Source organism: Chaetodon auriga, chromosome 20 (genome assembly GCF_051107435.1).
Source record: "Chaetodon auriga isolate fChaAug3 chromosome 20, fChaAug3.hap1, whole genome shotgun sequence".
NCBI classification, from domain to species: domain Eukaryota; kingdom Metazoa; phylum Chordata; class Actinopteri; order Chaetodontiformes; family Chaetodontidae; genus Chaetodon; species Chaetodon auriga.
In genome coordinates this window covers 8568511-8594546 of record NC_135093.1, presented here as the reverse complement: position 1 = coordinate 8594546, position 26036 = coordinate 8568511, and the positions used below count along the sequence as shown (strand labels likewise).

The 26036-nt window shown below is 43.3% G+C and overlaps 1 protein-coding gene across 4 annotated transcripts in view; it reads right to left on the bottom strand.

The window, feature by feature from the left end:
• vti1a (vesicle transport through interaction with t-SNAREs 1A) overlaps positions 1–26036 on the bottom strand; it is a 116270-nt gene that overhangs the window by 15748 nt on the left and 74486 nt on the right. For 2 of the 4 annotated variants that reach the window (XM_076760019.1, XM_076760018.1), the window contains 2 exons: positions 23054–23124; positions 19338–19399 (listed from right to left, as the gene is read on the bottom strand). In XM_076760019.1, the coding sequence (XP_076616134.1) occupies positions 19338–19399; positions 23054–23124 (133 nt within the window). Of the gene's footprint in view, positions 1–19326; positions 19400–23053; positions 23125–26036 lie in introns of all 4 variants that reach the window. The other 2 variants (XM_076760020.1, XM_076760021.1) reach the window with 1 other exon arrangement.

Below are 26036 nucleotides of genomic sequence, written 5' to 3'. Positions count from 1 at the left end.
ACACCCATATCCACCCTCCAATTCCTACTTCACCTGTTAACAAGTCCTTCCTATACGCTTCTATTTGGCCAACAATGTAAATGACACGCAAAATGATTCATTTATGAACTTTTCTTTTTTTTTAAATATGCATCACATTTCTGGTCATGCTAAATATGTTACCTTAGTTGTGAATATCCTGAAACTAAATAAAAGCTAATATTACATTTTTATGTCAGGAGTATAGAGCCCGGGTGAGACTGTGGGAACTCCCAAACCCGAAAACAAATCAAACACTGAAGCGAACACAAACACCACACAAGAATACAAGTTCTGACAAGGCCCTGGTTTACACTAAACAGAGATCACAACTAGCTCACTGCACAATCCCTGTTCATTTCCACTATGTAAAACCTGCCGGAGACGAATACAACTGCTCAACAAAGTGCCATTTGTGACACATCATCCGAGGAAGCAAGTGTTTAGGCTCCTGCTTCTGAAACAAACTTCTGACAGCGGGAGATGATGAAACAGAGCAGATCCAAAATTATTCTCGCACTCCTCAGAACTTGCTAAACCTGCTGCAGCCTGGGGCATGCCCCTCACCCTCCCCCTGAGAGAAAGAGAGAAAGAAAGTAAGGAGAGGGCCAAAGACGCTAATAAAAAGAAGGTAGACAAGGCACGGAGGGTGATGTTAGACTTTTCAATATTATTTACGGTTGTAAGTTTCCACTGAGCAAACATGAGGCCCTTCTATTGTTTACCTGCAAATGTAAATGTGATGTCAGCGGCATTAGAGTCAGCGCGCACAGACGAGAAGTCCGTCTCTCTCAAGAAAATCACAAACACGTACTTGAATGTACGCATGCAAACATTTCCTCAAGCACACATTGCACGGCTGCATTTCAAATGACACACTCAGCAGATCGTAAACCTCCACATGTTTAGGCCCAAACAGAAACACCATTCTTGGCAGCGCTCACGTGTGTCTGCGAGCTCGTGGGGTGGGGTGAGGAGGATAGTCGAGACTTGCTCATTTCACACTGCGAGGTGAGCCAGGGAGCAGTAACAGAATCCAGTCATAAAACATGGACGGAGTGGAAAAGGGGGGCGGCCTATAGTCCATGGTATAGTATGTGTCCAAATGCCACCTCTTCCAGACTCCCCCCCGTCCCCCGTCCTTGCCTTTCTCACAGTTATCCATTATCATATTCTCCGTCTCTGTGGGCATGTCTGACACACAAGCTCGACAGGCCTCTTGCTGACGTAAACAAAGAAGGACAGGAAAATGTCTTTGAATTGTCCTCCTGCCTTGATAAATAAAGATTATTGTCATTTCCCTGGTCAGCTGGTCAAAGACCGCTTGGAGGTATAAAACCAAACACTGCACCAAAACAAGACAAAGAAAGAGCAAAAACTAAAAAGCCTCGTATTTACTGAAAATGGCCTGCTGGTCTGAACCCGGCAGCATGCAGGTTGGGGCCTTTTTGACTTTAAACCTGTCAATTTTGCCGCATTATCAAAGTCTTGAGTTCTCAGGAGGGGGTCCACACCTCAAATGGTGCCACTGTCAACAAAAATAACCCTCATCTCCGGCTTCTCCTTCATTTGGGTTAAGTGCATCAGCTCAAGCAGCCCATGCAAGGAGAGGCAATTTGACAGAGGTGGATAAAGGAGGAGCGGGAGCTTATAAGAGGGAAGGAGTGAGGACAGAGCGGTGGGCTTGAAATGAAAGTTAAAGGGTTAGTTCAGAGGAGCCCTACAGAAGCCAAGTAATGTAGCTACCTAAAAAAAAGGCCCACACAAATCAATATCAGGTTAAGTGGACACTATATTTAGAATATTTTCACCCCCTTACCGTCCGACGTGCTTTTCTTTGACACGATTTTTTCTGCATAATCCTACGCATGTCACACACTGTATTATACTGCAGATCAGCTGTTTGGAGTTCTAGTACTTAATGGAAGAGACAAAGAATATACAAAAATAAAAATGAGTGATTTCGACAGCAGTGATCAAATGACATTGACTGTAGAGACAAGAGCATACCTCCAGGAGCCAGAGCACGTTCGGCTGAATGGGCCGAAAGACAGGCAGAGGGAAAATTACAAAAACAGGAGGCAAAACTACCTGGTGGTGTAGGTGTGTAAACTGTAAACACATGGCTGTGGACCCGGAGAGCTACAGCTGCCATGAGTGGGACTGTGTAGGAATATGGAAGTTCTAGGATAAGAGGGAAAAGTTTTTAATAGCTGGACTGTCCTATCAGTGACAGTAAATCCACATGAGCCGGGCACTTTAACAACAAGTAAGTAAGTCTGTAAGACTTTCTGATCTTTTTCTTCTGAATAACATGGGCTGATCAGATATAGAGGACACTCTGTCAAGTGTTCCAGTGACTGAGCCATTCTGAATGTGAAGCGGATTTCACGGGTTATTCTATTCTCGTCAGCAGGCCACAGTGGTGTGTAAAATGAGAGGGAATGCAATGTTTTGGGAAATCTAATTTGAGGCCCGTGTTTGTTTTCCTGGCCTTATTTTGCAACCAGGAGGCTGGCTCCAAAGCAGCACAACTCTCTCTTTTCCCCTAGTTTCACAACAATGTCCAACACCAACACACAACCGAAACCTTTATATTCAATTGAGACAAGGACATTAAGCTGACACGGGTCTCTTTTGCTCTCCTCCTCTCCTAGGTCTGTCTAAGTTATGCCTCAGAATTAAGCAGACAGTTAATTGGGAGGTTATCCACCAAGTCACAGGAACATATGCACACGAACATACATATAGACAGATTTAAAAAACACAAATATTAGCAGCCATCTTTTGGCAGCTAATTGCGACGTGCTCCCTGTGGGAGGAGAGAGGGGTCCTCGGTCGATAATTAATCCTCGTTTGGAAAAGTAAATGACATTCATTAGCGGGGAATCGAGCCAAGTGCCATTATTTACATGGCAATAATCTGGAGCGTGCTGGTGGTGCTCTTTTAATGTTACAGAAATAACTCTGGGACAGGGGACGAGTACAGTTGCTTTCCTCCCTTTTTTCTGTGTCTTCGCACCCAGGAACAATTAGGCCCAGGCGAACAGATGGGGATGCCTCTGAGTGAGAAAGCCTCTCTGAACAACTCTTCATCTCCTTCTTATCTCACTCCCTCATTCACATGCACTCAGGGATGTGCATACACACACACACACACACACACACACACACTGCCACGCAGCAGAAAGAAAGACGAATACACAAATCCAAGCATGCATACATGAATACACTTCAGAAATATGCATGCACACATTCGGGCACACGAGAGAGCAGACCAAGTACTGAGCATGTCGAGCTAACTTTTAACATCAGCTGCCTCTTACAAAAGGCCAAACAAGAACTTAGAAAATGTGGGCACATTGAAACACTGAGCTGAGATAGGAAAAACACTAAAGCTGGCTTTAGTGCAGATATTCACAGAGAAAAGGACACTGGCTTTCAGTACTGATAAAAAGCAAGGGTCTACATGTCAACAAACATCAGCTCTTTTCTGCCAAGATATCTGTGTTTTTCTTTCCACATTCATTATTTATCAGTGTATATTTTGAAGTTATAATTGGTGAACGTCCTTTTCTTTGGTTACTACTTTAGGTTTATAGACAGTGCATGCTTTGTACACATTTATATACAGTCTGTGTGTGTGAGTGTGTGTGTTAACGCTGCTGAAGCTGGTGTAATGATCAAAATGTTACACAATGGGCCATTTGTTGCGCAACCCTGAGGTTTTCCACAATGGTACAAGCCTCTGCATGATGTGCACAAGAACGGAAAGCTATGACTGTAAAGACAAAGCAGATCTATCATCAATACCAGTCGCAAAACCGCAACGACTGTAGACTTGAATTTTAAAAAATGACAAAAGCAATAATGAGGGGATGCACAGAAGAGAAAACTGGTACTCTTCTTTACTATGTATATATATTTTTGCCAAGATTTTGCAGGCTTTTTCATCAATAATGCAGCTTTCCAATACACAAAACACACTGTATTATTTACTGCATGTAGGATAAGCGTGAACATCACAGTATAATTATAGAGTATACTTTTAATATGGACCCCAGGAAGAGTAGTGGGTGTCAAAGTCAAGTCTGTGTCATTTTACAACACATCAAACCTCGCTTCATCTCTTTTCAGGATCGTTATCCCTGCTGACCTGGATCCTGTCGGGTTTCTCGCTTTATGAAACACCAGGCAGCAGGTCACAGCCATGAAGACTAACACACCTGTTATTGTGCGACCGGCTACCTATCTTTGTCTCGCTAAGTACAATGATTAAGGTATCAGTCCCCGGGGAAGCAAGTGACAAAAACAGAGGAGACAGCGCTGAGCGTATACATCACAGCCTCACAGTTTCAGCGTGCCCTCCGTGGACACGGGGGACAGTCCCTGCCCCCTCTGGTCACGCTGTTAGACAGGGAGTGCACCATCAGACAGTCTAAACCCCTCTTTTACCCATAAGATTAGGTAACATCATCTTGTGTTTGCTGACACCAAGGAAGCAGCCCCGAGCTCCACGGAGCCTCCTCCTCTGTCATATTCTGTTACGTCTCCCAAACAATGGGCCCTGTCAAAAAGACAAACACTAAATATCTCTTAATCTCTAATACTAAATCTAAATCCACCCCTAAACCAGTTAGATTCATGGAGAAAACTAAACCAAGAGAAGTTAAGTTAAAAACGCCCCAACAAGGGCACTGGGCATGGCTATTCTGGAACTTTCTTTTGCTCTTTGAGCAACTACTGAATTAATGAATACATAATGTTGTCCATTCTGTAAATGTAACAGTTGTCTCCTATTTGTGACCAAACTTGAAATTAACCTTACTTGCCCACTTCCCTCACTTGACACTGACCAGATGCCAGGCTGTTATTTTAGCTATAGGGAGGACTGAGGCCTAGCGTGACCTTTCCCGAGCTGAAGGGAGACTTCCAAGAGAAATCCGATAAAATCCAGGATGCGGGCCTCGCTAATTCGTTCGTCCAGCTCGCCACACTTCCGCGACCTCTTTTCCTTCAGCCACCCCCCACCAACCCCCAATCGATCTGCTTATCTCCTGAGATCAAAGGCTCGCACCGCCGTTGTACATTTAGCCTCAGCTGGGTCCTCCCACATCATGTCTAAATATTAATGATAATAAAGTCTCACACCCATCCCTGTGTCAGGCAATTACAGCCAACATTGATCCTCGGCTCTCTGCTCCAATTAGAACTCACCACTCGTAATGCGTCCTAGCACATCAAAGGATAACAGCCATTGATCCACTCCTGGATCTTAACGTTTACCGTTAGGAGAGAGGGAGGGGGACGTGGCGTGGCGGTGGGGGGAAGCAATATTCTGACTAGAGAAGAAGAGGGGAGAAAAGAAATCATTTTATCCAGCCAGTCAGGTAAAGGAAACGCTGAAACTCAGAGGGCAAGGCATGGCAGAACGGACTCAATAATAACAGACATTCTGACAGTTCAGAAGGAAACTGTGCATCCGCAAGCCTGGAAAGAGTAGTCCACAACAGCATGGCTACACTACACACTGAAACCCTCTCTCTTTTATGTTAACAAAGATCTTATTACTCAAAAAGTGCATGCGACAAATGCTGCTCTTAATAAGCAAACCTTTAACGGATGCTGTGGTGTCTGCCCATCGTAATTACACACGCGAGATTACTAAGAAGCAATTGTCCATTAATAAGTTCAGACGATAAATCCAACACTGGATTTGACTCTGATTTTCAGGATTATTTTAAATATCAATGACTGAACTACAACCAAACTTAATAAACATGGAGGAAAAACTCTGGGAATTTCTGATCAGGCTTATGCAAGACAGGTCTCAGTGGGAGGCAAGAAAAGCTTCAGTGTAACATGAGTTATGTCACCTCCCACATCTATGTCTTTAGGCCAGCAACTGACCTTTCTGACATTTTAAAGTTTGAGGAAAGGGAAATATTTTAAATCAACATACAGCATACACCACAATATACCATTCTGCAGCAAAACACACTCGGCGAGAGAAACAGAATCAACAACAGGATAAAATCCGACCCGTTTTATTGAGTCAATAGACAGCGGCACGTCACCATTAAAACGGGGACATTCCTTGCACAAATGAAGCTAAACAATCCCACTGTTGACACCATTATTTGACAGGGCTTGTTGTTATGCTCTTTCTCTGCTGTACTGATAGCTCTGATAGCCCTGGCCTCGGGCACGACCTCACAGCCGCCTTTGTCACAGAGCTGGGGGAAGGCTTAACCATCGCTCTGACATCACAATGATACTCTTCAGGGCACCATAATACACTGAAACACTGTGCAACTGGAATGCAACCCAATGGTTTGTGAACCTACAATTAATTGACTGACCGTGGCTGGCTTCTTAATGCGAAGCTGAAATATGTTGAGCAATATGGTAATGGGGAAAAAGAAGCAAAAGACAGGCACAAAATAACAGCACATTTAGTAACAATAACGTAACGTGCTGGCACCAGTCGTGAATCCTGAAATACACTTTGAATGACAATTAATACCTGGATGAGGAATGTGGACTGCCGTCTTGACATGCTGAGGTTCAATTAAAGGTCACGGCAGAGGAACTGACTTATCTTCTTCTATGTCTGTAGTAACATTTTGTTCCTTATGCACAGTTAAGTGAATGAACAGCAGCTTAACGACACAAGCAATTTATCAAACTCATTTTTCAAAGTCTTTAAACTCACAACACCTTCAGCTTTCTCCCAGTATTTGTTTGTGTATGATATTTTTCCCTCTTCTCGACCCACTGTCCTCTGGCTGTGGTATCCCTCACTATTATACGCTTTGCTAACATGGTGCTTTGCTTCAACTCTGTACCTCGGTCTCTACCAAACGATGTAATTAAAGATTGGTGAAATGAAACCAGTGTTTAGAAATGGTTTATGTCAAGTCTGTTCTGAAATGCCATACCACAGGGAAACTTTTAGATGAGATGGGTGTGCATCGACGTCTTGTTAAATAAAATAGAGTCTTGGCCTAAGGAGTCAGGCAAAACATCTAACCAAAAGAGACTTAGTGTGAGCCAGGTCAAAGGATGAAGGCTGTGTACAACAGTAGTGCAATGGTAACGGTAGGAAAACATTTGTTGCTGGCTGGGATATCAGGCTCCTCACATGTGTGTGATACTCCGTGATGCATTCAGGTCAGCTGAGGAGAATGAGGGGACTGGCGGGCTCCACAAACAGGCTGGGAAAGTGACACTAGGATGCTAGGCCAAGACATCAATGTCCTCACAACTTCCCTTTAACACCGAAGCAATGTTAGCCCTGGCGCCATCAGAATATGGGGTGGGGTTTAAAGTTTACATGATGGCTGACAGGATGTACCCATGTGACCCAGCAAACACTCAGAAAATAAACAAAGCAGCTCTAAATTTTGAGAGGCAATAGTTTTCAGGGCTTTAAGTGAAGGTTTAGAAAGAACTGGATATGTGTGTGAGGGTTATCTTTGTGGCTACCAGGCTATGATAGAGGCTATGTACAGTAGTTCTGATGTTCTTGTTGCTCAGCTGTACTTTGCACGTGATTATTTAACAAGTGAAAGTTACAATATGTGTCCCAAGCACATTGAAAGAGTTAAATCCGACTATACAGGTGCTCAAAGGTCAGGGGTGAGAGCTTGTGGCCTCTTGTTGAACACAGCCGTAAAATTAATTAAAGACAATAAATATGTCATGACTTTGTGCTCAGCTCAGCTCCTGTTTATGAATATTGTACGTTCTGATTCTGCATTTATTTCTTGCTGTTGGAGCGTAGGAAATAATTCTGACAATAACATTAAAAAGAGCGAAGGGAATGACTTCATAGGTCAGCATTTTTCATTTTCACTGCCCTGCAAGAACTTTGGCAGAAGGGCAACTGAACTTTTGGACTGCGGAGCCAAAGTGTATGTATGTATGTATGTATGTGTGTGTAAACAACATTATTCGGGTTATATTGCACTACAGGGGTACTCAGAAATGCAATAAAAAACATAACAAAATAAAACAAGTGGTCAGTTGTCTTAAATCCAGGATTGTGTTACTGTCCACAAAAAAAAGTGTTGGCTGCCAAAAGGAATGGAAGAAATGAAAAAAATACATATTTGCAAAGTTTTCAGTGGTGTTGTGTGAGCAAGGTTGTTGAGACAGATCGCGATGGGATGATGTTGACCCTTGAGGTGCAAACTAAGATCCCTGTCGCCACAGAGACGTGAAGATCGTGGTGTGAGCGGGGAAGTCTTCTCTCCAGTTGGCAGCAGGCCTGGCCTTGCACCAGGGTGCTCAGCCAACAGCTCCTCTCCTCTGTCAGACCCTCCCGCCCCCACCCCTCCTCCACCTCTTCCTCCACAGCCTCCTGGATGCCAGTCTGCCTGGCTGGTGTGGGCCAAACAAGCCCCAGCCATCGGGCCAAAGGGGCAATGGAACTGCTGCCAGCTGGGCCAGCACTTCACGGCCGAGCACCACTCTCCAAACAAACAGTGCAGCGGGCCACAAGCCACGGGCAACATGGAACCTGTCATTACCAGCCGTGCATGGCTGGTTCACTCCCCAGAACCCAAGCCAGGCCAAGGGCTTGAACGTGTACTGCACTTGACTCAAATTTCTCAGCCAGGGTATGTCATAAGAGAATCCCTTTTCCGAATCATTATATCATCAGCCTATCACGGTATATGTCTCTATTTACCCCTTACAAATAATGCTGACCATAAATGTCAAAACTTCTTGAGCCACATGAAGATTTTTAAAGATTTCAAAGCCATGACTGACAAGTTCAAGACGATTACATACGAGTGAAAAACTTGAGACTGGAAAGACAGCGCCTGCCAAACAGTCTCTTAGGATTAACTGCATACCGTCTAATTATACAACATCTAGAAAACTTCCTATGGTCCCTGGGCTAAAAATGGACTCTATGGGCATTGGACTTCAGTGGGGTTTTCTCCACTGATCAAGGTTCTAAAGGCTTTTGTGGCATCACTCTGTTTTGCCCTTACAATTTTGGCTACAACAGATGATGGTTTAAGGCATCCGTCATGAAAAAAGGCCTTTTCAACATCACTAAATATGAATCAGTCAGAGGGAAGACCGTTTTGATTCAATGTCCAACCATGCTTTCGCTGGAATTCACCACTGGGACAAAGGCATCTACGGAGAGACTTGGAGTAACAAACAAAACAACCTGTGTCACAAACTGACTCTGTCCATACTCACACAGAGAAAAATAGTGTTTCAGTGGGTTTACTGACATAATTCAATCGTCTACATCCACACAAAAGCATACAACACACCTCAGTGGTCATGCCGAAGTCATTGTCAGAACCTACCAATTCCAGTAACTATGGATCTGTCTCCTTCTGTTTACGTGTCACATGCAGTATCACAAACATGCCGGACATTCTGATGCAGCATTTCATTTTTCAAATACCTAAAAAATGACATTACGTGCAACAGTGACACCAGCGTCCCGACAAAGACGGAGAACAAGGGCTAAATGTTAACATAGCCCTCGCAGGCAGAGTCTGAGGGAACACTTTGTAAAACTGTTAAACACAGTTTGTTTGCACATGATTGCACTCTGTTTTTATATACGTTTTACCGACCTTTTTTGGAAGCAGGCTTGCATTTTATCACCCAGCACTTACCAGCTCTACTGAATCTAGTCAGAGGGTGTGCTTAAGTGAGACTATGGATAAAAACTGGAGTTGTATACATCTATTTCACCATAATCTAAGATACTATCACAGCACTGTTACTACAATGTATAACTGAGGCATCAGTCGAAATGTCAGAAGAAATTTCATTATTTACTACACTGACTAATGAAACTATTGAACTGAAATACAATAACTGAATGAATAAAGAGCAAAAAGGTACAATTTTACTTTGCACTTCTGTCATCTCTTCTTTTGTTGTATTATTTTGTCTGTGTCCCTCGTATCCTGTTAGCAGAGAATCACACCGAGAATTCAAAAAAGTCTGAAAGAAGTTTTGGGCAACCGTAGACTGCATTGTGCAATTGCTTTTGGAAAATAATGCTGTCTTTTCTACATTTCCCGTCCAAACTGTTGAAATTTACACATCATGGAATGCCCTTCACAGCAAGCACCACCAAACCAAAGCAGGGGATGGGAGGGGACATGGGGTCTGTCCTGTTGCTGGTAAGCCTTTGGGGTAAGAAAAATAAATAAAATTCTATTTTTGTGTTTAATAAAAAAAAAAAAAAACACTCAAGGTTAGAAGCTTTTGCTTAGAAAACAGACCAATGCGCTGTTTAAATATTTTGACGGGGGTCTCCTCCTGAATCCTGATGCCTACAAACGTCTTGCTTTACAACCTTTTCAATTCCTTGAAAAAAGAAGTGGCCCTCTTTTTATTGTGTTGCCCATTGTGATAAAGGGGATCTTTTATGCCATCAACAACGACGCAACAATGTACTGGCTTTGTTTCATTGCACCATCCTGGGGGTCTGCCAGGATGAGACACAGACACACAGAGGCACAGTAAATGATTGATGGGTTAGAAGAAAATATTAAAAAGAAAAAAAAAAAAACGAGTCAAAATTCAGCATTTGTAAATATTTCAAGCTCTTGCACCCTGCCAAAGAGAGATCTGAGGGGCAACAACAATAACAAAAACTATACTTAACCATCTATCCTGATGCAAACAGAACTTAGACAGCTGGCTGATTTTGTTGAGACCGTTTTGAAAAACTATGAAGTTGTCTTTGTTAGGAATAAAACTCGAAACAGTAGCAGTCTAGAACTTTAAGATCCATCGGACATGCTTTCATATTCGATTATCAGATGTCATAATCTGGATTAATGCAGTTCAAGAGTACATGGGGCTGCTACATTCCCTTTCCAGTGTCATAAGTCGCTGTGTGTTTTCAGCCAACAGAATGGACTCTACAAGGATAGTGAGAGGAAGAATTAAATGAGAGCTAACTGAAAGTGTAGGGAAGGTATGTCCAGTGCAAGTGCTTGGGCAGGAGCCGCTTTATCCCGGCAAGCAATCCAGCCCAAGAGCACCTTATCATGGCAAAGGGATCCCATGTCCTGGCATGGCTCAAGATGGAATAGTGCCTGACATGCGCATATGCGTGCAGAGTCTATTGCAAAGATACAGGAAACAAAATAGTCCTTTTTTTCTCCTTAACACAACTACTGGCATCCAGCAATGCTGTAGCATTCCACAGTATTCCAGGCAGCTGTTGCATAGTAAGCCCAGAAGTATGCACAATGGCTTGCTGGGAGGGAACAGTCAGATAAGAGACAATGTGATAGGTTCTAATTGCTTCAAAATGTCCTGAAGAAGGCCCCCTATTATCTATTTAAATCGGCTGATAATGGGAGGCTAGGAGGAGGAGGAGGAGGAGGAGGAGGAGGAGACGGAGAAGGGGGAGGAGGAGTAGGAGGTGGGGAGGGGGGGGCGACCTAGGCAGAGGGAGAAAGCTATCCTCTGCGCTGCTGTCGCCTCATTATTTTCCGTCTTGACGGACGCCCGCGCTCAACCCCTGGATGAATGGCCCTGTGCTGAATAAGTTATCGCCAGACACACAAAGGGAAGAGTGCCACAAACAACACAGCAGTACTGCAAAGCATGAATCTCTTTTTCCTCTCCTTCTCAGTCTTTCCCTCCCCCTCAACCCCCCCACTCACCCACCCACCCTTCCCCCTGCTCCCTCTAGACGAAAGGCAGGCCCTGCCACAGACTGAGATCTCACCTGTAATTTCTACAGAAGCTCACAGTAGGTGGGGGAAAAACGCAACGGATATAATAAAATGAAAGGGAGGAAGGATACAGGCATCTATGCTTGCTGAAAAGATATATACAGTACTTCCATTCCTCCATTTTGTTTCATCTGTCCTTTTTGTTTGTGCAGCTCCTCAGTGAAGACAGGGACCTCCTTTGGACAGCATCTGAAGATGTTTGAGAGGATGTGTTTTTCTTCTTCTTAAGACAAGGCCCACAGCGTGATCAGTGAAAATGGTTTGGTTTCATCTGATGTTTATTTTGTTTCTTTTTCTGTTGTGTGGACTGCTGGGACCTGGCATATCAAATCAAGATCACCTCTATACAACGCTCCCCTGAGGGGGTATGTGACAGGGTTCCCTATAGCTGTTAAATGTGAGCCAGGGAATAATGACAACAGGAAATAGACCATTCCCAAACGATTATGGCTATGGTTTCCTCTATGGCCGCCAATCTCTCTCCCTTGCTGTCACTCAAAAGTAGCAGTGGAACTTTTGGACAGGAGAGCCTGTTTCCCCTCTGACCGGGAAATCAGAGGGTGCCGCGGCCCGACAGGCGCTCGACGGCAGATCAAACAGGGCGGGTACCCTTGGAGTGACACCTGGAGCCACTTCAAGGGATGAGAGCACCACTGATCTCCAGTCATCTCGTCAGAACGACAGTCTGTCAGGGTTAAAGGAGGGGAAAAAAGAAGCTCTATCAACTAGGATGGCATGAGCGAGGTCGAACGAAGCATCACCTCAATGTCGCGGCTGGCTGACCCGAGAGCATTTGGCGGAGTGATCGTGCAAAGAGTGTTTTCTGTGGGAATGCTCAAGTTCAGCCTCGATGCCCAGTTCAGGGACTAGGTGATAGCAAGTTGTGCTGATATAACAGTTTCACTTGTGATATGACTAGTTTTTACTTTGACTGCAAATGCCAGCTACCTCAAAATGAATTACCATCTTTTGAGCTAGCTGTCTGTCTCCAACTCTTTTTACCTGATTTTGGCTTGAAAAAATCTAAACAATTTCTTCACCACCAGATTTGGAATAATTGCAATTCATCTATGTCCTGACCTGAAAAAACAGACGTCTGCTATGGGCTGGGTAATAGAGAGGGAGATATGTAGGGAGAAAAAGGGGGCTTTGGCAGCCAGTTAAGCGAGTCAATCCTCAACAGACAAATGCATCCCTTATATAAAACAACAACACGTCTTTGCCCTTGTCAACAACCCCTTCCTCTACAGCCCAGGCTTGTGTGTGTGTGTATCTTTCCCTTTCTGTTAAAAACGTCCCATCAGCACTCTCTAATGGGCGAGGTGGAGGAAAAGAGAAAAAGACAGAGATAAAGCAAGAGGGAGAGCGAGAGAGAGAAAGAGGTGGCAGTGGTGCTTGTTTGGCTCAGGAGCAGTGAGTAATGAGGCTGAGGCGCACCCTGTCATTGTCCCAGCAGCAGCCTGTAGCCACAGACACACACACAAAGACACACAGGAGCATTAAAAAGTATATTCTATGTCCAAACAAGACACTTATCTGACATTCAAAACCAAAAAAGTGAAATGACTTGATAGAAATAAAACACTAGTCTGATAACAAAAATATGTATAATTATTTTCTCTTATAGAAGAGCCCATTTAATGTAAGATGACCTGTTGTTAGATGCACTAATTTGAGACACTGACATCTTCAAACGTTGATACTCAACATGGTATAAAATCTTATATGACATTCAGTCACCTGATCTCTATCTCTGAATGATTCTGGAAGATGATGCTTCTACAAAGCACGAGTTCTGATGTACTCTAACATGTCCATGTCTACAGATGTTGACATAGCATGAACAGCTGATGTACACACTGTTCTGCACATACTGCATCGGGTGTCTGATAACGTGGTCAGTACGCTTTTGACAGCACGCAGTTTGCATGGCTGGAAATGTAAGTGGTCGGTCCATACAGACGTCCGTGTGGACATGAGCAGCTGGTGAAATGTACTTTATCACACAGACTCTCGCAGCTCTGCGGATGTGGAAAGTCTAAATTTGCCTTTAGAAATGTATTTTTGCTTTCTTGCTAAAACAAATGGAACACAAACATTAGCAAGGTCTTCCGGTACTACTTGCTGTTCTGCCAGCAGTAAGAACTTCGCTACAAACACTAAATATCTTGCCACAGTAGGCTAACATGCACCCCATAATCCAATGAATATACCCATAATGTGTATGCATGCACATACACACAACAGCTGCGCTCATCCTGATACGTATAAAGTTTAGCTGGGGGTTGAGGAGGGGGCAGATACGATTCATGTTTTGGCACTTTGCTCTTTTGCCAGAATAAGAACATACTGGACATAAAAAGCACAGAATGCTACCCTGGAGGGGGCAGAAAAGGCCAGGGATGGGAGGGACCCAAAGGGATGCAGCAATATGGGGTTGGGGAGCGAGGGGGTTGAGCGGGGTGGTAATGATGCCAGGCTGAACAAATTGCAAAGCAAAGGGAATGTGTTTAAATGTAGTACATGGAATTATCGTGGCGGCAACATGGCGAGGAGATCAGAGAGAGTGGGTTCCGCGGGGAGTGATCTGCCACTCTCGGGACAGAAAACATGAAGCTCGGCTATGGCTACTGTGATGAGTTCAGCTGTAATACAAAGTAAAATAGATTGTAAAATAGGGCAAACGTCTTACACAGTGTCACAGGCATGGAGTATAGTCCACTATCCTGATGAAACACAGAATAAGAGGAAATACACTAGTGGGTGGGATGTAGATGCACGTTGCACATGATGGTAGGTATAATGCTGTAACACAGTGCCAGAAAGCCTATTCCACTGGGTTTACTCTCCTGACCCCAACACATTGTAATGAAGCATTTCCTTCATCATTCTCAGCCTAAAACAGAGCAGCACAAACACATAAATAAAAAAAAAAAGACAAAAAAAAAGGAAAAAGGGGAGTAAAGAAAAATCTGCCCCATCTTTCAGCTTCAATTAAAAAAAATTGAATCTTTTTGTTCAACTTCATAACACGACTTCAAGAGGGCCCCAAGACTCGGATCGCACCACAGCTCCCTGGTAGAGTTGAATTCCATTAATTATGTGACCTACATATCCCCAGTAGTTAATATTCCAGACAGACGGATAGAGAGAGAGACTATATATCTGCCAATAATACAGGAGAGAGGCAAAACTCACAGATCTTAGTTCCCTTCTCCAGATGTTTTTCTGGGGCCGTGCACTTTAGTCTCTTGGCTCATGACATTGATTGCATGTAGGTTTACTGGGCCAAGCAAACAAGGAAAGAAGTGTTGCCTGTGAATAAGGTAGGAAGGAAACTTTTGATTTTCCTGTAGGCAAAGATGAGTGGAAGATATTCTTCTGATGCAAATTAATCATATGAATAGTTTTAATTTCCATTTCAGTAAAACATGCCACCAACACATTCCAAATTGGGACAGGAGCAACAAAAGACTGTGAAAGATGTGAAAAGCTCCAAAAACACCTGTTTGGAACATTCCACAGGTAAACAGGTTCACTGGTAACAGGTGATAGTATCATGACTGGGTATGAAAGGGGCATCCTGGAAAGGCTCAGTCATTCGCAAGTGAGGATGGAGTGAGGTTCACCACTTTGTGAAGATATGATTGGATAAAAAATATTACTACATGGGCTCAAGAACAGTTTGCAAAACCATTATCAGTAAACACAGTTCATCTGCAGATGACTGCATTTATTTGCGTTGCACCTTTTTTTTTTAAATCAGGGCTGTATATATGCACTAAACATACCACTAAACATACCACAGGTAACTGCTTCAAATGAAGGAAATAAACTTGGCCGCACATTAAGACAGCTTGTCAAGACACGTCCCAAGAAAGGAAGTTAGTGTCTTGGTGGCTGCATCAGCGTTTGAGCCTCTGCATCGTCCTCACCCCTGCTCATGGGCTGATCTCTTAATCAGTGTCCAGAGTGTGTATGAGTCCTCTTCTGAAGGCTGAGGCTCTGTCCATCCTGCCTGCCCGTCGCTACTGCCAGTCCCAGCCATGAATATGGAGCTGTTCTGTGGCTAGGAGCTTGCTTATGTTTTCTGTCTGATATCTAGGCCCCATTCCCATTTCAAAGGGAGGTCCACCCGGGGCCTTGACTTTTTGATCTGCCTGGCGACTGAGTCGACCACCTGCATGTGGGATCAGCTGCCAGCGAGAGCAGACAACCCCTCTGCTTCAAAATATACATCCTCCCCCCTTCGTCCTCCCTGCTTCATTGCCCTTCACTATGCCCCCTCCTTCCGTGAAGCTGCCAGCAACCCCAATGGTCCTAACTGGGTCTGGAGCTGCATCCCATTCCCAACTGCGCTGACCGTTGTGGGAGAGATGCTTGAGATGTTCAGTATAGCAGCAGGAAGGCTCACGCTACAGTCACAGGGCCATTTTGTATTTACGAAAAGCCATAATGTCAGTGGGTCATGGAAACAGAGGCCTTATCCAAAGGTTTGTGGCTTCTCTAATCAGGGATAATGATCCACACTCTGAACTGTAACTCTTCCCAGTGCACACTGTACCGAACCTTTACCAAACCTGATCATATTGGGATATTCTAAGACTGACACTTGCTGAGGAGCACTGCAAATCTTTTCTTTGTGGTACAAAGGGACCAGTGGAAGTGCTATACAGGCACTATATGAAATGATAATAGATCATATGATGATCATAGATATTAATATAATATCAGGATTGCCTTTCTGTCTCATTGGGATCACTGTGCCTGTCACAGTATAATTAAAACCCAAAGGATTTCAGAGAATTTAATTAAAAATTAACTAAGAGTGGATGCCCTGGATGCCCACCACTAGACCACTGACATCCACTAAGCAGATGAATAGAGCTGGCATGAGACAGAGGCTACGTTTGTGAGACTAGTTATCAACCACGACCCAGCCAATCAGCAGCACCTATAGACAGTGTTTTGTACTTATTACTCTCACTGGCAGTGATGAGTTTCACAATCAGAAGTTTGCAAAGATTAATTTTCAAACAAAGCAACAGCTATTTGAGATGTGTGTGTCTCTGAATGTTTCTAACTATTGGTGATATTCACAGAGTCTTTCAGTTAATTGGCTTTCTTGAACCCTGACAGCTAGCTTAATGAGTGTCTAATTGTTTCTCAGCTGGGGTGATATCTACCAGACCATAAAGACACTTCAAGAAGAGGTGTGAGTTTAAAAGAAACTACATCAACAAGGAAAACGGACACCATTTATCCCGTGGATCACAATAAATCCCTTCATCCCTCCACTTACACAATGAAGCCTATTTGTCTGACCATGGATCAAGGCCAAAGTATTGACTGTTCATGACAGAGTTAAAATTGATGCTGCATTTATGTACACACTCACTACCACAGTTTCATGGCAAAAAAATGCTTTATCTCTCTGTGCAAGTGTCCAAATGTCTTGGTTTACACACAAATATGATATTAGCTTTCAAATTTAGGTAATTGCTGCCTTTTACAACCAAAAGGAACACCAAAAAATAATCAAGCAAAAGATGGAATATTTATAATCCTGTGCATGAGTGAGCACCTGTGTCCACCTGAGGTTTTTATCAGAAGCACAGAGGTTGTAATACAGAACAGGAAAGGGTTATTTCACTCACCTCTACACATTCATGGCAGACCTAAACCAATGCACTACTTCTATAGCTGACGAACAAGTGGAGAATGACAAACCAACCAGCCCCCAACTCCTACGACAGTGTAAAGAAACTACAATTGCTCTGACATCGCACACAAATACACAATTAATCAAAAGGCAGAAAAGTGGGGGAGAAAATAATGAAGTGAATAGAAAAATGAGGAAGAAGTGCCTAAAAGGAGGCGGGGGTGGGTGAGATATCATTGAACCATCCTGAAGTGACTTCTCGCTCTCAGTTCTCTATCTCTGGTTATAAATGACTTCAGATTTGACGTTTCCAGCCCATGACCTTACAACAAAACGCACTTTCTTTTATTCAAACAGCGAAGAAACCAAAAGAAAAAAATGACTTTTTGTTAAGGCGGGGGGTTTGTATGTTGTGCTGCTCCCATCATGCAGAAAGGCGGGCGGTCGTCGAAGAGGCTCGCAGCCGGGCCCCACTTTGGAAGGCCCTCATAAATCCTGATTTGAGCAGGGCACTAACCAGAGGAAGAGAGGCATGTCAAGAGAGGGGGCCAGAGAGTGGGGGGGGGGGCTGGGCGGCAGCTTGCCTCTTAAAATGCTACGTCTGATTAAGTCTTCCCATTAGGTGACAGCTGAACTTTAACATTAATATGATAATATTGAAATAAGTGTGTTATTTACTTCAGCACCAGAGGGGGGTGGAGGGTAGACGAGAGGGAAGGAGGAGGGAATGATGAATGATTTCTGGACAGCTTTGGGTGACATGCCAGGCGAGCTGACCCCCCCGCGATCCTCCTCCTCTTCCCATAATCAGACTTGACAAAATGGAGACATATGCAGAAATATTGGTTACAGTCGGCGTCACAGCCCTTCTCAGGCCTTCCCTCTCTAGTAACTGCCGGCCGCCCTGTGAGCCGCCCTCCAAATTGTCTACGGGCACTGAAGCATCTATTTCAATTGGCACTTCCTTCCTGGCCCCAGGATTTTACATTTAGTCGGTGTCATTTACATATTACTCTTAATCAAAATCCACAGTGGGCGACAGGGAGAAAAAAAAAAAAACAAGAAAGAGGGAGCGAGAAACAAAACCGTGGCGTCACGGTTCAGGGGTAGGCACACAGGCACTTTATGAAATGGAGATGTGACAAGACATTACGGTGTGTGTGTGTGTGTGTGTGTGTGTGTGTGTGTGTGTGTGTGAGAGAGAGAGAGTGTGCGTGTGTTAGGTGGCGTGTGTATAAGATAATGCAAGGACTATTGAAATATCTGTGTGAATGCCTGTGTTTGTGTGATTGTTGGATGCTGCCTTGTGCATGAACTAGCAAGCGAGAGACACAAAGACTGCAAGCTGGATATGGGTTGTTAGTGCATTTTGTGAAAAACAAAGGCAAAGAGAAGAAAAGAATGGAGACATGTACAGTGCGCACTTGCCTTTTCCAGCCTTTTTCTGCAGAATGCTACGCTGGGCAACTCTTCTCAGTCTACCCAGGCACTTAACACCAGTAGCACTACATGTAACAGAGCAGGCATTCACACTATCTGCTGGTTTAGTCAGTCCAGCTGTACCTTGCTGCATAGTTGTTATCCTAATAAAAGTGGACATAATCAGCTGGTCACGAATGAACTATAGGTGACGGATTGTAATTAAGCTAGAATGTTTCCTTTAAAATATAAATGTTTTGCATTCATTCATTAATTCATTTACATGTTCATTTGCTTCTTTATCCAAAAGCAACGTACAGCAAAGCAATGTGGCCGACAGCGACACAGTGTTTCTGACTAATCAGGAGTGGAGGGGAAAAGATGGACAATTTTGATCTAATTATAAACTTTATCAGACGGAGATGACTTGCAGCAGCACAGTTAGAGCACGATACATACAGAGAGGTGCAGAAACAAGGTCCCTACCTGCCTCTTACCTTCTCAGCATGCCGGTAAGGATGCGAGAACTCTTGCCCAGGTTGGCGTCTGTTTCTCTCAGCTGGGGGTGAGGAAAGAAAGACGGGCTTTAATTTCCATTCTGATCCAACAACTCAACGAAATTCAAAGGAATCTAAAAATGTCCTCTGATGACAAAATACACTGCCTACAACAATTGAACACCTGATAATACAATTAAAAGGCAGACACTGAAAGAATTTCATGTTAAACATAAAAGAGGAATCGGCAATGATCACTCTATCAGCAACATGATGGGTTAACGGCGAGGGGTCCTGCTGTACACATACACATATTTATTACCACCAACATTTCATTGCTGAGAAAGTGCTTCAACATTAAAGTCATTGCAATGATTGCAGTATTACTGTGAGCTTGCTGTTGCACAGCCTTGTACCACTGGCAATCAGGCAAAGTACCTGACTCGAGGGCAATTAATCCTTCTACCCAAAGCTGTTGGTTGCAAGACATCCTTTGATTAGAAGCTTGCTTTTTTTTACTTTTAGGTTATTGGTTCACCCTCTTCTAAAACACACTTTTAGATGCCCTGGAAAAAGTTGCTAAAATCTATGTTGCTTTATATTTTTTAAAGTCCATAAACTTGAGTCATCATGAGCTGTGTTTATGATAGACATCTAAATTCAAAATTAAACAAGTCGTCAGTGGCAGATTCCCGCTTCGCAGGATGTGTCATTCTGATAGCCCTCAGCTCGTCCTGCTGCAAACAAAAGTTAGAACAGAAATGGAACTGTAAAAAAAAAAAAAGAGCGAGACAGTCTTTTACTTTTGACATTGGGCACACTTGAAATAATGATTGTGGCTATTCAGGGCTAATTGTCTTGGATATTTTCCCTTTTCTTGCTCCATCTTCTCAGTTTTATCTCCCTGCGTTTTTTTCCTGAAGGGTCACAGAGATGTTTTCATTCCACCCTCTTTTGAGCTTCAGGGACTTTCACTGGGAAAAGGAATTGGCAGAGATGTTGCCAACAAGGTGTGAGTGTGACTGTTAAAAAAAAAAAAAAAAAAAAAATTGCTGACACCACACAGAGTGAGCTGCCACTAACGTCTACCTGTAGTCGCATTTCTAGAGGATGATGAGGGAGTGTGGGGAAGAATCTTTGCAGAGGTTCTCTCTAGAGTCAGCAGGGAGTCATTCATCTTCATCTCTCTCTCTGAGATAATAGCTGCTTTCCCAATAAAGCCACTCTCCCTCAGTGTGTTTTCATCAATGTATTAAACTGTACGCTGTTCTATTTTTAATCCCTCACTTTCACATCTCTTCTTCCGACCTTCCTCTTCTCTACAATGGTTCCAGCATCGCTCTTGTTCCTGTTTGTTCTGGCTCATCTCGCAGTCGTCTCTCTGGTCTGCAACTCACCCCTCCTTTACTGCTACTTTTTTCCTCTTCCTCCATCCTTCCTTCCTACCCTCTGGCAGCCTGGGTTGGTGCGATGCAGGTTGCGAGAGCCAAGGATACATGTGGTACAGGCTAGGAGGTGGGGGACCTGGGGTTTGGGCCCTCTGGCAAAGACAACAAGTCCTGCAGTTGCCTGATGTCTGCTTCTACCCACAGATCTGTCCCCCCAGATACTTCACACTTTCTCCCAAAATACATCTCTGAATCATTCCTTCTTTCCATTCCTCTTTCTCTCTCCACAGCCTCACACCAAATATCATACTTTCCTCCTTAACCTGGAATTTTAGCACAGTCAAGTGTCTAAGTGTCACCCTCGACCACTGTCGCCACCATTATGAAATAAAGCTCATTTGCGTCTAAAATTCTAAAGAGTTTCTGCCTCATATCCTTTCAATCTATTGTGGCAAAAGAGGGAATTTAGTACAGAAAAGGGAGCCTTGAGGATGAAAAGTGCAAAGTGAAAATGTAATTATTTTTTGAGCATTAAAGTCTGTAATCTTACTGAGCACGATAAGGGAAAAGAAATTACTAATTTGCTTCCTCAAATTACGCAATTAATCCTCTTATATTAATAATCTGTGCTCTCAAATTACTAAACTCTACACTGAAAATACTTATTTTATTCCCTTAAATGAATAGCTTAGTTATTATAACTGAAGTTATAGCTTGTTGTGGTTAGTCTGCTCAGTTAGGGAAAAGAGGCTAAGCAGCACTCCAGCTAGGTTTCAGTGTTTAGATGCCCTCAAATTACTTAATTCATGGTGCTTCAGATAGATGCAAAGATCATGCACTGCAGAGAAAGATGTGGATCTATCTGAGGAGAGATAAGGAGGGGAGGAGAGGACAAATGTAGTGACCTGATATATGATTTAGTAATCTGAGGGCAAGAGTTATTCATTTAGGAGAACAAATTAATAATTTGCACATACGAACTGCTTATTTTGTACCCTGAAATTAGTAATTCCTAACCTGAAGTTCATAATTTTACGCAGTAGAATTATTAATTCAAGGACATAAATTACTCATTTTAAGGAACAAATGTTAAAACTCTATTTCTACCTGTCTGGCTGTGTGTGAGCTAGTCAGGAGATTGGTGAAATCACATTCTTCAGTCCACTCGGTGCTTCAGAGTATGGAGCATACTGCTTTGACCCAGTGCTGAAACCTTCCATTGACTTCTATTTGTACCATAAAAGCAAAACAAAAGGCCACCCCCCCTGCTGAGCATAGAGGTTTGTGTGTGTGCTTTTATGTGTACATTTGCGTCTGTGTCTGTATGTTCATGTATTGGCATTTATGCTAAAACTATACCTCCTTCACCTCCCATCTCTTTAATGCAAAAGAACTGTTCCATCCTGTGTCTTTACATCTTCATTCCCTTTACTTTACTTTTGCCCCACAAACTGCCTTTAAAGCCCTCTGAGTGCATGTGTGTACATGTGGTGGTGTGGGTGTATGTGTGTGCGTGTGTGTGTGTGTGTGTCGGGGGGGGGACTCATGGGAAGAAGGGAGAGAGAGAGAGAAAAAAGCAAAAGAAAGAGAGATCAGGTACTCTCAGTAGACACCGTGGACCGTTTTGAAAGGAGATGTTTGATTTCCTTTGAAATCGCCTGTGCGAGGCCCACTGCCATGTTGTGGTCTTTAAGCATTCTGCGTTGAGGGTGCCGTCAGGGTTGGGCCCCCTTCCTGTGTTTGGTCTTTTCTGTGTCTGCCTACCTGTCTGTTTGGCTGGGTGGATGTAAGGAGGGGTAGTGCTAAGGATCGGGGGAGACTCTCTGAGGGAAAGTGAGAAGGAGTGCTGAGGAGTAAAGGAGGGTAGGTGAGGAAGGATGGCAGCTGGCAAAGTTAACCTCATTCAGGTGAGCGGAAGAAAAGCAGGAAAATCACAGAGAAAGGGGTTAAGGTAGCAGCAATATGTAGCCACAAGTGGGTTGATTTCACTTCATGTGATGTGGAATAATATGCTCAACATTTTCCTTTTAATTAAACTAGAGAAAAACATCCAAATTATGAGGTGATATCATGACTGAAAATATTGGCTTGAATGCAATACAGTGCTATCAATAAATAAGCACATTCAGTACCTTGTCAATACAATTCTGCTGACATAGTGAGTGCACAACTGTAAGCACACCCAAGACCGTGTGTGTGTGTGCAATGTTTGTGTAGAAAGTGGTGAATGCTGTCAGTGTTGCTGACCAGTTGTAACACCTTCACGGTCTCACAAACACTTGTTAGAATAGACAGATGAGTGTGTGCAGGTGGCATCTGTGCACTCACCCTTTCTCTGGCTCTTTGGATCTTCTCACGGTCACTGTGCAGGTTGGAAAGAATCTCCTGACCCACTTGTTCTGTAAGAGAAGCAGACGCAGTGTGAGAAGAGGTATGCCTGACATGACAGTCACAAAACCAAATGTTAAAACCTTGGAACTGATCGTAAAACTAATGAATCAAAGAAGAATTGGCTTCACTTGTACACTAGCAAAGAACACCTGAAACATTAAGAAAGGCCTCTAATGATCTGCTTTCCCTTCTGGATAAGTCACGCCGCGAGTGCATAAAACACTTTCTTGGCTGTCTTTCTGTCTACTGTGTCTCAGTGGGAATAATGTGAAATGAAAATGGGATTTTTTTTTTTAACTGGATTCACTCTGAGGCTTTAATGGAAAGAGCATTCTGCATGTAGTCATTGTGCAAATTTGTGTACACACACTGTACAGTGTACAGAGATAACACTGTCTGGAGGGAGTGTCAGGCAGGCAGATAGTGGAATATTGTAGCCATGGGAAGTGTTTTTTAAACCTTCTTAAAATGCTGAGGTAAATAGACATGAAGTTCTAGGCAACAATACCCCAGCATCCAGCCTGCCAGTGGGGTCCACTCAGCCAATGCAATATTCATTAAGCCATTCTTTTTTAAATGCCTCTCGTCAGTTGTAGATGTAAACACATTAACGCACAGTTATAAAACATCCCCGACAAGGCACCTGACAAGCTTGTCAGTGGTCACTGTCATTTTCCCGTCCCTTGGGTTGAGGACGAGAAAAGAAAGCAAAAAATAAATAAAGAAAAGAAAAGATAAACCAAATAAGCCCCCCACCACCACCACCAAAAAAAGCCACGGCTGCCATCAATGTAACCATACTGCTACAGCATTAGCGTTTAAAAATGAGGGAGGTAGACGATGAATCGAGGGGGGAAAAAAAGGAAAAGAAGTGAAGAATCTTTGCATGGATCAAAGACGGGCTTTCAAGCGCACCAAACAAATCCGGAATAAACAACACAGTTGCTGACTGTATTACACTACACAGGTGCCGCACACCAAAGGGCCCACGTGCTGAGCGCCTGTTTGGGGGGGAGCAGTGCAAAAATGGGCTACATCTGGCAGCTAAACAAGAGAAGAGAGAGAGAGAGAGGGAGAAACAGAGAAAGACAGAAAGAGAGAGAGAGAGGGAGAGAGGGGAGCAGGGAAAAGTAGAAAAAAAAGAGAAAGTACTGTCAAATGAACGACAATCGTCTCCCATTCATCCCGTCCCTTTTACCCCCCAACACTGTAACTGACTCAAATGTGTCTCTTCCTGCCTTCATTAATTTCTAATCTGGGACGAGACAGATTGAAGGATACCCAGATTAAACAGTGCAGTCAGACAGTCACATGTGACAAATAGAGCAGATTAAAAGACTGAGTGCAGGTATTAATAACCATAAAAATACAAGCCCTCCCCCGTCCCCATTGGAGAAGAACAAGGGATAAACAGGAAGGGAGTTGTAGCGGAAATCTTCTGTTAAAGAGACAAATAAGCACATCTATCCATCTCTGTCAGGGTTGTGGCTTTTTTCTCTTTTTTTCTAAATAAACCAATGTGACAAGGATTGCAGCAGGAGAGGGGTTTTTTTTGATGGCAAGTGCATTATTGGAAAGGGTTGCAACGTGGAAAAAGATTGATGAGGTAGTGGAAGAAAAAGGCCTCCGATGAGAGCTTAACCGAAGAATTAAACAATCATTACACACATTCTGTGAAGGTATGTTTTGCAAGACAATCACAGTTTTCGGGAATGTTTAGGTTCTGGGAACAGAAGAGAAAGGATGTTATAACCTTGGCAAGAAGCTACCTTTCAGTGGATTAGACTGGAACCACAGTGGATTCAGGTTTCTGACAATTGCAGGGTACAGAGAGCACGGCACCGGTATCTAAAGAATAATATGACACCAAGGTTTTCAGTGGCGCGCTGCAAGTACAAACATCCACCTCTGCATGTTTTCCAGACTGCAGGCTATAATGCACAGCCTTGATCAAGAGGGAGACCTTTCCACACTCTTTAGAGCAAAGGGCATATTCCCCAGAGCAGGAACAACAGCACAGTGTCATTACTGAAGATGGTAAACAAATGCTAGCCAATAAAAATGATTATATGTTAATGGCAGAAAAACAAATCGTATGACACTGAAAATACCACATCGGCTGGCTAAAAAAGTTTCATCACAGCTTGTTAGGATAAACATTTTCTTTGGCTGTGTGGCCATTAATGTCTCTCCCCGGTCCTCCAAAATCTCTCATCATTCCTTCCAGGGTCCCCCCCCACCACCACCACCACACTGAGCCATTAGAGGCGTACACAACACCTCCCAAGAGAATGAAGGGTGTTTATTGTCTTTATCATGCATCTTCCCTTGCATTACTCATTCTCTGGCATGTATCTACATTTCCATTCATCTTATTTAAGTCCGTCTGTCCAGCGGTCTGTGTAAAACGTCATTAGTTACTGGGGGAAAAGAACTCGTTGGGCAACAACTGGCGCAAATGATTGAGTTTCAAACAAAAAAATCCAATGTAGAAGAAAAATGAATGTTTGCTCAGGTAACAGACTACTCCCACGATGTGACATACCATTTCATCATCATCATGATGTAGACAAGGCTTCGACCCCAAAACTGTCAACACCTGTGAAAGAAATACCTAAAACCGGCCCCTCCAGTAATAATATCTTTGCTCATGTTGATTTGGGAATATTTTTGGTCATCACTGACCTTCAATTGCATGTTGGTGCGTCAGATCTTGCAAAATTAACATGTTTCATCTTCAAGTTCATGCATCTTTAACAGCATAAAATCTAAATAAATATAAAATTTGTGACCAGAACAAAGTGGGGTAAAAATGTGGGGTATTTTTTTCTTTTTTTTTTTTAAATGTACAGTCGATAAGAGCAAATCAGGAGAGGAGAAATAATTTACTGATAAAGCCCTTGACTTGTTGCTCGTTAGT